At 34.5% G+C, this 14,884-nt stretch overlaps 2 protein-coding genes across 3 annotated transcripts; one reads left to right on the forward strand and one right to left on the reverse strand.

Annotated features, from left to right (window-relative positions):
* The first annotated feature begins 3,951 nt into the window (after window positions 1-3,951).
* Window positions 3,952-8,075, forward strand: LOC126696796 (probable serine/threonine-protein kinase WNK7). The gene is made up of 7 exons (XM_050393518.1): window positions 3,952-4,645; window positions 5,305-5,342; window positions 5,490-5,717; window positions 5,800-6,020; window positions 6,115-6,272; window positions 6,377-6,779; window positions 6,929-8,075. The coding sequence occupies exons 1-7, from the start codon at window positions 4,577-4,579 to the stop codon at window positions 7,816-7,818; spliced, it is 2,007 nt and encodes a 668-aa protein (XP_050249475.1). The 5' UTR covers window positions 3,952-4,576; the 3' UTR covers window positions 7,819-8,075.
* A 1,739-nt stretch (window positions 8,076-9,814) lies between these two features.
* Window positions 9,815-12,903, reverse strand: LOC126696798 (uncharacterized). 2 transcript variants are annotated; one of them, XM_050393520.1, is made up of 4 exons: window positions 12,766-12,903; window positions 12,304-12,448; window positions 12,076-12,166; window positions 9,815-10,034 (listed from the first exon to the last, which is right to left on the reverse strand). In XM_050393520.1, exons 2-4 carry the CDS (start codon window positions 12,415-12,417, stop codon window positions 9,904-9,906), a joined length of 336 nt encoding a protein of 111 aa, XP_050249477.1. In that variant the 5' UTR covers window positions 12,418-12,448; window positions 12,766-12,903; the 3' UTR covers window positions 9,815-9,903. The 2 variants fall into 2 exon arrangements, with proteins under 2 accessions (XP_050249477.1, XP_050249476.1); XM_050393519.1 differs by having other exon boundaries at window positions 12,304-12,462; window positions 12,766-12,868.
* Between the last annotated feature and the right edge of the window lie 1,981 nt (window positions 12,904-14,884).

The raw sequence follows: 14,884 nt of genomic DNA on the forward strand, positions 1-14,884 counted from the left end.
AACACAAGCACAACCAGTGTTGGCTCTTACTTTAAGTGAGTTAAGTGACCACCTAAGACCCCCAAATTTTATCCAATTAGGTTAGTTCTTTGATTATATATATATATATATATATATAAAATGTTAATTTTGTAAAATGAATAAATTAAGCCCCAAATTATAGCCAAAAAATAAGGAGAACAAAGATCTAAGAGGAAAAAAAAGGGGAAATGAGACCAATATATAGCCAAAAAATAAGGAAAACAAACTTCTAAGAGCAAAAAGGGAAATGAGACCAAAATATGGCCAAAAAATAAGGAAAACAAACTTCTAGGAGAAAAAAATAAGAGAAAGGGGGGGGGGGGGGGATTGGAGTAGTAGGAATGTTGGTTTTTTTTTTTTTTTTTTTGCCCCTCCCAACTTCGAGGCCGTTTAAATGGAAATCAAACGGTTGAGGTGCCAAATTCTTATTGGACCCTTTGCACCACATTTAGCCATGGTTTAAGGAAAAGGTGGGGTGTTGTCTTACATATGGTGATCCCAATGGATAATGGTGGTAATGGCAAATGAGTTGAGTTTATTTATGGAGAAAGAAAGATTTTGAATAATAGGATGACACTTGGTTCTTGTAGCACTCACCTCATGCATTTTAATGGTGTTATGCTTGGGTGCGACTTCATGCATTTTGAGGTCTAAGACGAACATTTAAAAAAAAAAAAAAATTTAATTCCAGCAATATTAGTAAAAAAAGGGGGTTGAGTTTTTTTTTTTTTTTTGGGATTTTATGTTTTGTTGACTTTGTTTTGTTTTGTTGAGAGAGAGGGAGAGAGATTTTAGCTTCTAGGTCACAAAAAATTTATCTATTCTATTTTTTTATATTTCAGTATAATTCATTGGCCTCCTTTCACCATTTTTTTTTCTCTAAGACATTTTTTTCCCTTATTTTTTGGCTATATTTTTTGCTCCTTGTCCCCTTTTTATTCTCTTTGAAGTTTGTTTTTCATATTTTTTTGCTATAGTTTGGTCTCATTTCCCCTTTTTGTCCTCTTAGATGTTTGTTCTCCTTATTTTTCGGCTATAATTTGGGGCTTAATTTATTCATTTTACAAAATTAACATTTTTTTTTTTTGGAATCAAAGAACTAACCTAATTGGATAAAATTTGGAAGTCTTAGGTGGTTGCTTAACTTGCTTAATGCAAGAGCCAAACTAGTTATGCTTGTGTTGCCATGCACAACACAGACTAAACCACTATATGCAAGCCTCTACACTACACCATAGCCTACCATACCACTCCTCTCTACATTCCCTCCCACAAATTTGGTGCAAGTTTGGCTATAATGGAAAATGAAGCAACTTAGTTAGTTTGGCCTTTTCTTAAAATTTGGTTGACCTAACCGTAGATAGTTCATGCCTTTAAAGGAAACGGGGCCCCAAAACTTGCTAAATATGATCTTGACTGACCTAGTTTCACGGTGTACTTATTTCCTCTAATATTTTTCTAATCTTGAGTAACTAAACAAAGCAACAAACCTTTTAGATATCGTTAAATTTGCTTGATCATGAAAGTAGGATTTTGCAACTTTTTGTGCATGATAGATGAAGTTTAGTTTGACGGGCTTGCTACGTTTAGGTTGTAGAAGATGAGCCTCTAACACTGACCCATTATATTTGGAAAAAGTGCCATCAATCATTTTTATTTATTATTATTTTTAAATAAATATCTAAATTTTCATGTTCAGAACATAATAAGTTTAACTTTTTAAAACTTCTCTTTCACAATTATTCCTTCCTGTTATTTATTATCTCGATTATGGATGACAAAATATCTTTGCTCTGCTCCATGCCTCCATCCCACTTGGGTATTTTTTCCCCAACTAAAAAGGGGACGAAACATAGATTGATTTTGCTTGCCCTACCTTTTTTTTGAGAATTTTTTTTTATTTTTACATATCTAACTTACAATTTATTTTTTACACGTATCTATATCTATATCTATACTATTATTTAAAGGGCTTTTTCTGTTTGGATTCCTCATTTTTTTAGTTTAAAAATGCCCTTAGACCTCTATGTTTAAGTAGAGATAAAACTACAGGACAATATGGTAAAAATGCAACTCTAACTCCCACCAAAATGTTGCCTAAAAAATAGGATCACTTTCCTGTTAATTTTCAAATTACTTTATCTACTTATAAATTATATTTTCAAAATAAAAATTATATATATATATATATATAATTAAAAAAAAAAACAGTTTTTTTTCTATAAAATAGGACCACTAAAAAAAAAGCCTCATCGCATGCACTTTGCACATGTGGTGAAGCTAGTTTTATCCTAAGCATTTCCTCTCAGCACTCCTATCATTGCCTTTATCTTATTTCTCTCATCATTTTATCAATAACAACGCCATCAAATTAAGAATGACAAAATGTTTTTCTCCCAAAAAAAGAAAAAAAAAGAAAGAATGACAAAATGTCTTCACCCCGTGCCCTACTCCATGCCAGTTTCTCATTCTATGGGTTGCCATGAACATGATAGTATGTTGACTTGCACATGAGCATGGACCCACTTGTATATTGGTAGTTTGTTTTAGCTTCTCATTTTAGGAAAATAAAAAAGGCCAGTCATTTATCACTATATTGTTAGTTTCTTATGACTTCATATTTTTTGTAAATAAAAAAAGGCAGGTCATTTGTTGGTAAGAGAGTATATCTATACTATTATTTAAAGGGCTTTTTCTGTTTGGATTCCTCATTTTTTTAGTTCAAAAATGCCCTTAGACCTCTATATTTAAGTAGAGATAAAACTACAGGACAATATGGTAAAAGTGCAACTCTTTCTTCCACCAAAATGTTGCCTAAAAAATAGGATCACTTTCCTGTTAATTTTCAAATTACTTTATCTACTTATAAATTATATTTTCAAAATAAAAATTATATATATATATAAAATTTAAAAAAAAAACAGTTTTTTTTTCTATAAAATAGGACCACTAAAAAAAAAGCCTCATCGCATGCGCTTTGCACGTGTGGTGAAGCTAGTTTTATCCTAAGCATTTCCTCTCAGCACTCCTATCATTGCCTTTATCTTATTTCTCTCATCATTTTATCAATAACAACGCCATCAAATTAAGAATGACAAAATGTTTTTCTCCCAAAAAAAGAAAAAAAAGAAAGAATGACAAAATGTCTTCACCCCGTGCCCTACTCCACGCCAGTTTCCCATTCTATGGGTTACCATGAACATGATAGTATGTTGACTTGCACATGAGCATGGACCCACTTGTATATTGGTAGTTTGTTTTAGCTTCTCATTTTAGGAAAATAAAAAGGCCAGTCATTTATCACTATATTGTTAGTTTCTTATAACTTCATATTTTTTGAAAATAAAAAAAGGCAGGTCATTTGTTGGTAAGAGAGTATAGAAACACAACTTTTGTGCTAGTTTTGTTACAACTCTAATATGATAAATTGTGAGTAGTGGAGAAAAATGATAGGCCCATATAAAAATGATTATCTATCACTTACAATCAATCACTTAACAAGTTGTACCAAATTATATTATAAGAACGGTTTATCATTTAGGTCTAAGTTTATAAAAACAAAACCAAAAACAAAACATTGCCCACAGAAAGAGAGACCTACGGACTTGGATTGAGTAAATCTAGAGTCTAGATTGTGCCAACTTATTTAAAAACTTATAATTGTAGTCTGATTTAACTATAATTAAATTTTAAACGAGTTGGCACAATTTAGCCCATAGATTTACTCAACTTTCAATCTTAGCTCTTAAATGGAGTGGACACTGTGAGATGGAGAGATCCAACAGTAACAGCCTTTGTTCTCAAACCTCGGCAGCAACAGCAACAAAACAACAACAACGGCATGTAAAGTAGAGAGAAGTTGTCGTTTAGGCAGCTTACATATGAAACTCTGAAGCTATCGCTTAAGAACCATCCAAGTGTATGTTGTTCCTACAAACATATATTCCGCTACTCCCGCTACTTCTATATCTCATTTCCTCTCATTCCCAACAAACCCTCTCTCTCTCTCTCTCTCTCTCTCGTCTCTGTACTACCAACCCATTTTGTTTCTCACTTCTGTTTTTGCCCCCACCATTTTATTTTTTTTCAAGTCCAATTGCACCCTCTCCCTCCTTTTTTTTTTCTTTTTTTTTGGGTCATGGTTTTTTAGCTTTTGGTGATATTAAAAAAAAAAAAATGGTAAATGAGAAGTGGGTGTTATTGGGATTGGTTAGAGTTAAAGAATGAGTAAAAAGGGTGGCATGGAAGTTGGGGCTGTGAATTCAGCTTTTGTTTCAGCGAGTTCATTGCCACAGTCCATTGTCGTCGAATGCCGATTCCGCTCGCAATCGGCATTCGATTCCTTCTGCATTGCCTCTGAGGCCTTCTCTGAGCACCTTTTTTCTCTTTTGCGCCGGTTGCTTTGATTGTTACTTTTTTTTTTTTTTTTATTAAAAGAAAATAAAGCGAAATCGACCCAAAAAAATGATAAAAAGATTGAATTTTGTTAAACCCCTTTTGTTCTAGTAGATGTTTGGTTCTTGGCAGGAATATATTCCACTTTTCTGGATTGGTAATGTCTTGGACAATGGTCGAGCTCGATCCTGAATACACAGAGAAAGATCCAACCGGTCGATATGTTCGGGTATAGCTAACCTTATTCCTGTGAATTAGAATTATTTTAGACATATTATGATCACGTAGTTGAGAATTTTGTATGATGGGTCATTTTTTTGAAGTAGCATTGCATAAAATGGCAGTTTTTGTTGTTAAATTTCTATATAGGTGAGGACCTTGTGTTTTAAAGTATTGGGTTTTGATAGTCATGTTATTGTTTATCAGAAATTAGATTTATGTGTCAAGTGCTTGGCTTTTTCCTCTTGTGACACTGTGACCTTGTAAATTTTGATGTTTGGCGGATAATTTGAGCTAATGACCCAAGGCCATGATGCCAGTAACTTTACATAATGCATTGTATTCAATGACTGAAAATTGGGTTTTGAGGGGCATGTTATTCTTTGTTATGAATTATGTGTTTGATGATTTTCAAGTTTTTACTTTATGCATGATGTTGTAATTGAGTTTTGATTTCTTATTTTGATGTAACCATCAACAGATTGAGCTAATGGCTCAAGCCTATAGTTAGGAAGCTATTGTTGTTTATTTCCTTGAAGCTCTTGTTGTCATCATTGCCATTTTGAGGACAAAAAGAGATCTTTGGATTTAGATTGGCCATTTTATTCTTTGTTGGAGATGAGGTCAAATGTTTTTCTCTTATTCATGAACACTTCTCTTTTGTAACAGTACAATGAAATCTTGGGCAAGGGTGCTTTCAAGACTGTGTATGATTCCAAAACCACTCTTTATCTTTCTTTATTATTTTATTTTCTTTTGATCTATTTTCTAAGGAGTTATTATCTTTTAAGGGATAAACTTTTTATTAACTTGGAGAATGGTTGTACTTGGGGATTCCTGATTTCTTTTTGCAGTTTTAAGGCGTTTGATGAAGTTGATGGAATAGAAGTTGCTTGGAACCAAGTTAGGATAGATGATGTCTTGCAGTCACCAGAAGATTTAGAGAAATTGTATTCTGAAGTTCATCTGCTGAAATCGTTGAAACATGATAACATCGTCAAGTTCTGTAATTCCTGGGTGGATGATAAGAAGAAAACTGTCAACATGATAACCGAGCTCTTCACATCTGGGAATCTGAGGCAGTATGTTCTCTTTGTTTGTTTCCTGTCCTGTCTTTAAATTGATTGACAGTATTATGTGTGATTGATACCTTTTGGTGCTCAGATATCGGAAGAAGCATAAAAATGTTGATATGAAGGCAATAAAGAATTGGGCAAGGCAGATTCTCCGAGGTTTAGTCTATCTTCACAGTCACAATCCACCTATAATTCACAGGGACATAAAATGTGACAATATTTTTGTGAATGGAAATCATGGAGAGGTTAAGATTGGAGACCTTGGATTGGCAATTGTTATGCAGCAGCCTACTGCTCGAAGTGTGATTGGTAAGAGATTTTTTCCCCCTGATGCTCTCCCCTCTACTAGACAGGCTTTATGAAAAGTTGTGAAATCTTCCCTCTTTTTTTAACATTACATTAGGGACTCCTGAATTTATGGCTCCTGAGCTTTATGAAGAGGAATACAATGAACTTGTTGACATATATTCTTTTGGGATGTGCATGTTGGAGATGGTTACTTTTGATTACCCATACAGTGAATGCAAAAATCCTGCTCAAATCTATAAGAAGGTTACTTCTGTAAGTTAAGCCACTATCAGTCTATCACCATATTCTCTATTGGATGTTTCAGTGTAAAACTTTATGTAAACAACTAATTTATATTCTGATGCATTCTTTCTTAGGGCATTAAACCTGCTTCACTTAGTAAGGTGAGTGATTACCAAATTAAGGAGTTCATTGAGAAGTGTCTGGTTCCTGCATCAGAGAGATCATCTGCAAAGGAGCTCCTCCAAGACCAATTCCTTCAAGTTGAGAATCCAAAGGAGCCAATACGTGATCCCTTACAGTTACCTGACCCAAGTCCCAGAGCAAATGGTTTGCTTAAGTCTAGCCCTCTTTCCATGGACATAGATACTGACTATAAGCAGCAATCTTTAAGTGCATGTACAGAAAGCATCAATGGGAGTAATCACTGTCCAATTTTGGAATTTCAGAGGACGAATATGAACAATGAATTTAGATTAAAAGGGAAGAAAAATGATGATAACTCAGTATCGTTAACCTTGCGAATTGCTGACTTTTACGGTAAGTTGAGCGTATGGTTCCTTTTTTTTTTTTGGGGGGGGGGGGGGGGGGTGGGTGGGGTGTTGTTAGAAGTGAACATAGACTTCGATTATTGATAAATATTACTGTTTTGTAGTGTAACATCGTGGATTTAATTTTATTACCTGCAGGCCGAGTGAGGAATATACACTTTCTCTTTTACCTTGATACTGATACTGCACTTTCGGTGGCCAGCGAGATGGTTGAACAACTGGATTTAGCAGATCATGATGTAGAATTCATAGCAGAGTTGATTGATTACTTGATAATGAAACTTCTACCTGGATGGAAGCCCTCGTCTGATTACTCCTCAAGTGGAGTAGTGACTCCCTCTGATGTTTCCCCAGTCTTTGGAGAAGAAAAAACAGTAATGGCATGTCCATGGGATTCAATGCTAATTCCATCTGGGTTGGAGGTTGTGCAAGATGTTTTCTCTAGTTTAAATACAAGCCCTCAAGAAGGTGGTGTACAGGCTGAAGAAGGCAGTGTATGCAATAACCCTGACAATTCTGTTTGCCATGGTGAATGTAATTCTTCTCCAAATTTAGCAAATTTTGAAAATCAACATTCACAAGCATCAATTGCTTCAGAGATACTGGTAGAAGATGCTTCTACCAAAACTGATAAAGCAGCTGAATTTGTTGATTGCAACATTAAAGGAAGCTGCAAAGGCTTAAGTGGGTCTTTCCCTGAACTAGAGCTTGGGGATGCATGTTATGATGTCTTCAGATTGCAACAAATTGATAGCAACGATTCAGAAGACATCATGAATGAATTCGCAAAGAACTCAGAACTGTCAATGCCAGTTCAAAGTGGAGTATCAAATGTTATGAGCTTAACAAGCAGCTGTTCATCTTTGTCCTTAGCAGACAAAGATATTGATATCGCGCTTAAGTTGGAACTTGAAGCAATTGACTCACAGTATCAGCATTGGTTTCAGGAACTTTCTAGGATGAGGGAGGAAACATTGGAGGCTACCAAAAGGCGATGGATAGCAAAGAAGAAGCTGGCTGGCCAATGATTAGGCATGTTGCTGAACCTTTTTTTTTTTTTTTTTTTTTTTCCTTTCTTCATTACTCTTGTTCAAGTTGTTTCATTATTGTCCATAAGGTCCTTTGAAGTATCTATTTGAGGGTTGTGATTATGTAATCCGAAACTAGTATCGGATGCGACTATTTTTTTGTGGAAGTCGTAATCCTTTCTTTGGATTTAATTTTTGTGATTTGGGGGTCAAGTTCCTTATAACTTTGTTCAATGTATAAAGTATATATTCTTGAATGTTCTGATTTTTTTTTTTTATTACTTTATCCTTGGTCATGAGTATTGCACAATTCATGCCTAATTGGTTATAGGATCTCTCCATAATTTTTAGTGTACCACTTGGAAGATTGACAAGCTCCTAAAATCCAAGGTCAGGATCTTAGGCAGCAGTTTTTTTACGGGCAAAACAAAATTCTACAGGGGCCACAACAATCGGCATACTGAAGCTCAAGCTGGTTTAACTTCTTCCTAATTCATTTATATGTTTAATTTAAATATTACAATTCTTTTTGTCTGAAAAGCTGTATCTAAAACAAAGTAGTAGAGTTTTAAAAAGTTGTAGATTGTAATTTAAACTAATGTGACGAAATTAATCTTTTAGAGTTGGGGTTGAGGGAATTTTATCATGAAGTCCCTAAAATTCAATCCATCTATTTTGAATCTAGTAGATTGGATTTGACTGCATCGTCAATAATTTAAATAAGAGAAATGTTATGTTCACAATATTTTCACAACATTTTTACAATAAATTTTAAGTGATATGTTATTATTGATTGTTATTAATAGACAAAAAAATAATTTTAGTAGTAAGTTGTTATCGATTGTTATTAATGAACAAAAAAATAATTTCAGTAGTGGGTTAAAATTAAAACTAACAACAACTTACTACTTATAATTTGTTATGAAAATATTGTGGATGTAGCATTTCTTTTTAAATAAATACCTATATGGATCGAGAATAGTAGGCCAGCCCTCGAATTGTGTTGGGCCTCGTGTTCATTAGGACAACTTCGGCCCAATTTAGGCCCATATAGCCTAGCAATTGGGAGTTAGCTGAGCATATAGGAAAGTATCCGAGATAACCGAAAACAAGAGATAATACCTTGGGGAAATCCGCTCATCGGGCAATAAAACCCAATGTCAGGCACAAGTTATGAGAGAGTCATTTCAACAGCAGGAGGTGAGTCCCCTTTAATAGGTGTGATTCAATATGGAGAGACTCACCGACATGCCGAATATTCTTCCATCATGACTACCCCACTTAAAAAAGAGCATAAATAAAAGGGGAGGGGTAAGAAGAGGGGATTGGAACAAAATTTAGGAGAGAGACACGAGAGAAGTGAGAAAAACACAATGTAGGGAGAAGGAAGTCCTGTTTGGATTTCAGAGAGGGGGCTTGGCTACTCAGTAGCCTTCACGGCCAAGCTAAAATTAAGGTAGTTTAGCGCTAAGGAAAAACCATAACACCATCGGTGATACTACCAATCACTTCTTTGGACCTCCCATTGTCGGATGCGCCAAATCCAGAGTACAAGTAAATTAGGGGTCTAGGCCCAACAACCCAAGGTTATTGGGAATGGACCACCCCAATACCAAAATGATGCAAGTCAATGTTTAAAGGGAAGTTTTGTTTTCATAATATTTTTACAACAAATCATAAATAATAAGTTATTATTAGTTCTAATTTGAATTCACCACCGAAATTACTTTTTTTGCCCATTAGTAACAGTCAATAACAACCTGTCACTTAGGATTTGTTGTGAAAATATTGTGGACATAACATTTCTCATTTCTCATATTTAAATGTAATGACATGAAAAAATTGGATCCACTCATTTCAAAATGAATGTATTCATAGGATTGTAGAAACTCCATAATGGAGTCATCTTAAGAACTGTGAATTAGGGTGATAGCAGAAGAAAATCAAAAAATAATTTAGTAATAATAAAAATTTGCCATAACCCATAGTCAATCAATTCAGACCAAGTCAGATTTGGGCGAAACTTTATTGCTAAATAGAAGTGTTGGTATATAATTGTAAGATGTCTCTATTAAGATATCTTGATTAGTCCTCTCGCCAGGTACTTCTACAAGTCTCATTCATGCACGTATAGAATATTGTTGCCGGCTCATCAGCTGATCTAGTCTGAAATTGTACGTACGCAGCCCTTCCATGACCACATTTTGGGCATGTTGCTGTCATAATAGAAAGGAGCAGGTAAGAAAGAAAGGAGAGGTGCAGGAAAAAAAAAAAAAAAACAAGAAGCCGCAATTGCCATCTCTTGAAAATATTGTATATGTAACAGATAATCTTGCAAGAATGCAGCATCGACAAGAACAACTGTAACACAATTGTAGCTTAAAGATAGTGATTCATGCTTGAAACTCCAAGCTTTGAGCACTAAATATTCAGATATTGGTTATGTAGTTGAACACTAATGATTCAATTGTATTCCATCTAGTTGAGAGATAAATTACATACAAAGTCAACAAAGACCAATAACTCAGATGTCTCAAATAATCCAAGATCACTAATTCCCCATACCCATGAGAGGGCTTAGCTTAATCATCTAAAAATGAACTAAACCTAAGACTACTACTCAACAAAACCTTTGGCCCATCTTCACCTGGTATGGTTACCAATGTTTTAACTCTATCAGTGTTCTAAAGCTATATATCCAACTTATAACTTAGTCAAGATTTCAAAATCAACTAATAGATTATCAAATGAATTGAAACCTCAGGCAGCTGGCAAGTGACCCATAACAATCCCATAAAAACATAACATTAGCATAGAAGTGTTCATGCATCATCAAGGTATCTAAAAACTGAAAAAGAAACTGTATTCATATTGGTCTATCATATGCGATTCTACAAGCAGACAAGGTGATCATTGGTCTGTTCTATACAACCAAATGTCTTCCCAAGTATATCCAACAGAACAATGTGGTCTAGTTAACTCAGCATCCAAGGTCTCAATAACACCCCCACCACCAATGTTCTGAAAAAATGGGGATTTAGAACAAATAGAAAGGGAGGATAATCAACAGAAACTCAACTTTACTCAACTCAACCATGCCATAATCCCAATTATAATGGGGTTGGCAACTGACTACAGATTCTCCTCAATTAATAGGAATTGACCACATGTATTCTTCAACACCAATCTATCCTACTGAAATTCATACTCTTTGTTGTCTCCCTGCCTAACATACCCCTTTTCACTACTTCTACCCTATACTATTTTAGGCCTCCTTCAACCTCTTTCCACTCCATCCACTTATTAAATTAATCTTTCTCACTCAGTACATAAATAGGTCTTTGTTGCACTTTACCAATCCATCATAAGGGAGAAACAAAGTGAAAAATAAGAAGCATTACCATGAAGTTTAACCCTTCACACCTATAATTATATGCAACAATTCAGTAAACTACAACTCATAAAAATCAAGCTTCATTTCCATATAAACCATCTGAGAGATTGATGAACTACAGCTCACACATAGAAGTAAATTTAACTATTTAGCGTATAACACCCAGGATATACAAGCAATGGTTCAGTACTTTACAACTGATACAGATTGAGCATCATTTCCATAAAAACCAGCTGAGAGATTGATGAACTTCAACCCACACATTGAATAACCATTTTCAACAGCAGCAGCAGCAAGAAATATAAGCGGATAGGTGCACAATATATATAATTCTAGTAGCAAGCAAAACCAGCTGATAAACTAAAATGCGTACCCTTGCAAGATCATTAGAGTTTAATTATATAAACTTGGCATTACACTACATTATAAAAAATAACTCTATTTTTTTCCCTTTGGAGTTAGGTAAATGCTTGAGCAGATAAGATAAGATACAAAATTACATCAATTTACAGGGTATTGTTTCCAGGCATGACACGGCAGCACTAAAGAACTAGCCATTATGCATACACTGAATAATCTTTGAGCTAAAATACTATTTTTAACAAATTATTATATCAATAGAATTACTTGTTACTCCGTTTACAGACCTTTACTCTTCCCCTGACATCCCATTATATTTCCACTAGAATGGAATATTACTTTACTTACAGCTCAATGAAACAAACCCGCTGACCTTTTTTTATCACTATTCTTCTAGAATTGAGTTCATACACTGATTAATAGTTCGTTACTTAAAACTAAAAAAGAGTGAAAGAAAAAGAAAAATGAATCCACCAAGCACAAAAGTTGAACAAGAGACGCACCATCAGTTTGAGATGCATTCTTCATGTCATCGTCAGTGATGACAGGTTCTAAATCCTTCTTATCCAAATGCATCTTTTTCTTTATCTTAACCTGCACTTATGAAATCACACACACACATGAGCACAAGTTATAAAGAGAAGAGATATTAACATAGCTTCACAAAAGTACAACCAGAGATCTTCATACATTAATCAGTTTAACTACAATAAGATCAATGAACTACATACCTTGTTCTCTATATAGCATACATAGGGACATGTCGGGCAGAAGAATCTGGAAGGGCGCCCCATATGGGGCAACTCATATTGCAGCATAGTCCCACAAGTAGGACAAAACTCCATTAGCTATCAGCTTCTAACACAAACCCTCTCTCTGCAATTTGCTTTCTGTAACATGTTAATACATTTCGCGCAATACATAACATTACTAACAAATCAAGAAAATATATTTTAAGAATAACCCATTATAAATTTGACATTCAAAAACATTAAAAATGAAGCCCAGACAGAGTTCTACAAGATTCTAACTTCTATGATACTCATTAGAGAAGCAAAATCAACAAAATTGCAATGACAAAACAATAAAGCGAAGAATCATTTTTGAAAGCACTGGCAGCAAGCAGCCCTTTATCAGAGAGATGGAGAAGGATCGAGTTATGGTGAATAAAGCGGAGCTTCAGAGAGACAAACCTTGCACACAGCCACAGGCGGTGGTTTTTGAGGGAAGGAAGGAAGGAGGCAGGTATTTTGGGAGCGTAAATAAACAAGCAAAGGCAAAGGCAGGTCATGTGGGAATGGGCCAACCTTTGAAAGCCCACTCTCCTGTCGTGGACAATAATAATAATAATAAGACTCATTTCGGCCCATATGTGTCGAACCAGATTATTATGGAACCTGGCCACTGTTCCAACTCTCACCAAACTAACCTAACCTTAACCGCCCCATTGTTTGTGATTTTGATGAGTTGGGTGAGACATCGTGTCCCTCCGGCCCAAGCACAGAGAATAAAGGCGTGAGCTCTGTTGTGGTGCCACTGATCGTTGGAAACATTTCAACAATTTACTTTGTAATTAAGGAAAACGAATAACATACATATATAAATATAAATAATAACACAAATAAATGTGATAGACAAAAATAATAAATAGATAAAAGAAATTTTTAAATAATTAAAAATTCATAGACCAAATACGTGAATGATAAATGATTCAGATCAAGTCTTGTGTTTGACACAATTTCCTTAAAGTAGATTTCGCCCCTTACATAATCATTGTGGTACTTTGAGACTCACGGACGTCTGTCTTCCAGGATAAAATGATATACAGCACGAAAACAAAACACACAAGATCATGTTCTGCGAACTACTCAATGTCTCTTTCTCTCTCTTTGACACAAAATGAAAATGCACAAAATATTCACACTATGAGAGTTTTTTGAAAAAGTGGTTTTTATGAATGAGGGACTATGAATTATTATACGTTATTGAATAGACACTCTATTTCATTAATAACTGTTGTACACAGACTGACTGACTCAAAAATTAAAATAATAAAATAATATTATTTAGACAGGTAGGCCTAGTGCATATATGTCAAAAATCCAACTCAATGTCCATGAGCATATAAACTCATATATTATCTATTTCATTTCCTACGTGGGACTTAGGATTTTTTCCACATTTAATAACATCTTCAAGTGAACATAAAAAAAACATCAATTTCTTATTCTCTCAATGCTATTTTTCCAACAATCCCGATATATGCAGTGACATCCACATCGGCGCCGGAAACTGCAAACACTAGCGAGAGTTGGAAAGAAGGTGGTGGTGCCGATGGAGATCGAGCGACAGGCAATAGGAATTTTAAAGGACTCTGTTTTAAATGAGCTTAACGTTGGAGATGATTCGGGGTCTTCCTTGATGCTTATAGATGGAGAATCTGAGTGGGATAGGGTGGTTGTGGAGGATGTGGATTCTGAGGAGGGATCTGACGAAAGTGATGGGAATGGGATGGTGGAATTTGCTCGAATAGATTCAGATTGTTCAGAACTTTTGAATGTGACTCCTTCGGCTATATCGAATTCTATTGGGATCCATGATGATGAGAATCTTTCTGGTTTGTTGGAAGATGATCAGTCTGGAAATCAGGCTTGTTTGTCACCTTCGTTTCAGAGCAAATACCAGGAATTTGGCCCTTTTTTAGGGACATCGATTAAAGGACTGGAGGAACTCGCTTCTAATTTTCTCTTGGCTGTTGAGGAAAAAAGTAGACAATGGGCAACGAAGGGAGTTTGGTGTGCTCTATCATTTATGAATAAGATATTAATTTCTAAAATTAATATATTTTTAAATAAATAAACTTTTCATAACCACATAATAATTATGAAAATAAAAAATTATAAAAAAATAATATTTCTTTTCAAATTTAAAAAATAATAATATTTTTTAAGAAATATAATTAAATAAATAAGATATTTCCTAAAATATATCTTAAGTTTTTTATTAAAATTCTTTCATTTTTTTGTCTTTAAGGTTCTAATATTGTGTTGTCACCAAACAGATGAATAGTAATATATATATATATATATATATATTATATTATAACATCTTGTATTTTTTGTAATACCTATTCCTATTTTTATGTAATTACCATTATAGTCTACCAAACGTGTCCATAATTTAATGACAGTGTATTAAAGTGGAGTATCCCCCCCCCCCCCCTTTTTGAGAAGATAATCAAGTAAGAGTATTCACATAGGTATATGTAAAAATTGTCGTCTATTTTAGAATAAGAGCCTTTTTTTTAGCTAG

The sequence above is a fragment of the Quercus robur genome, chromosome 8 (genome assembly GCF_932294415.1).
Source record: "Quercus robur chromosome 8, dhQueRobu3.1, whole genome shotgun sequence".
NCBI classification, from domain to species: Eukaryota; Viridiplantae; Streptophyta; class Magnoliopsida; order Fagales; family Fagaceae; genus Quercus; species Quercus robur.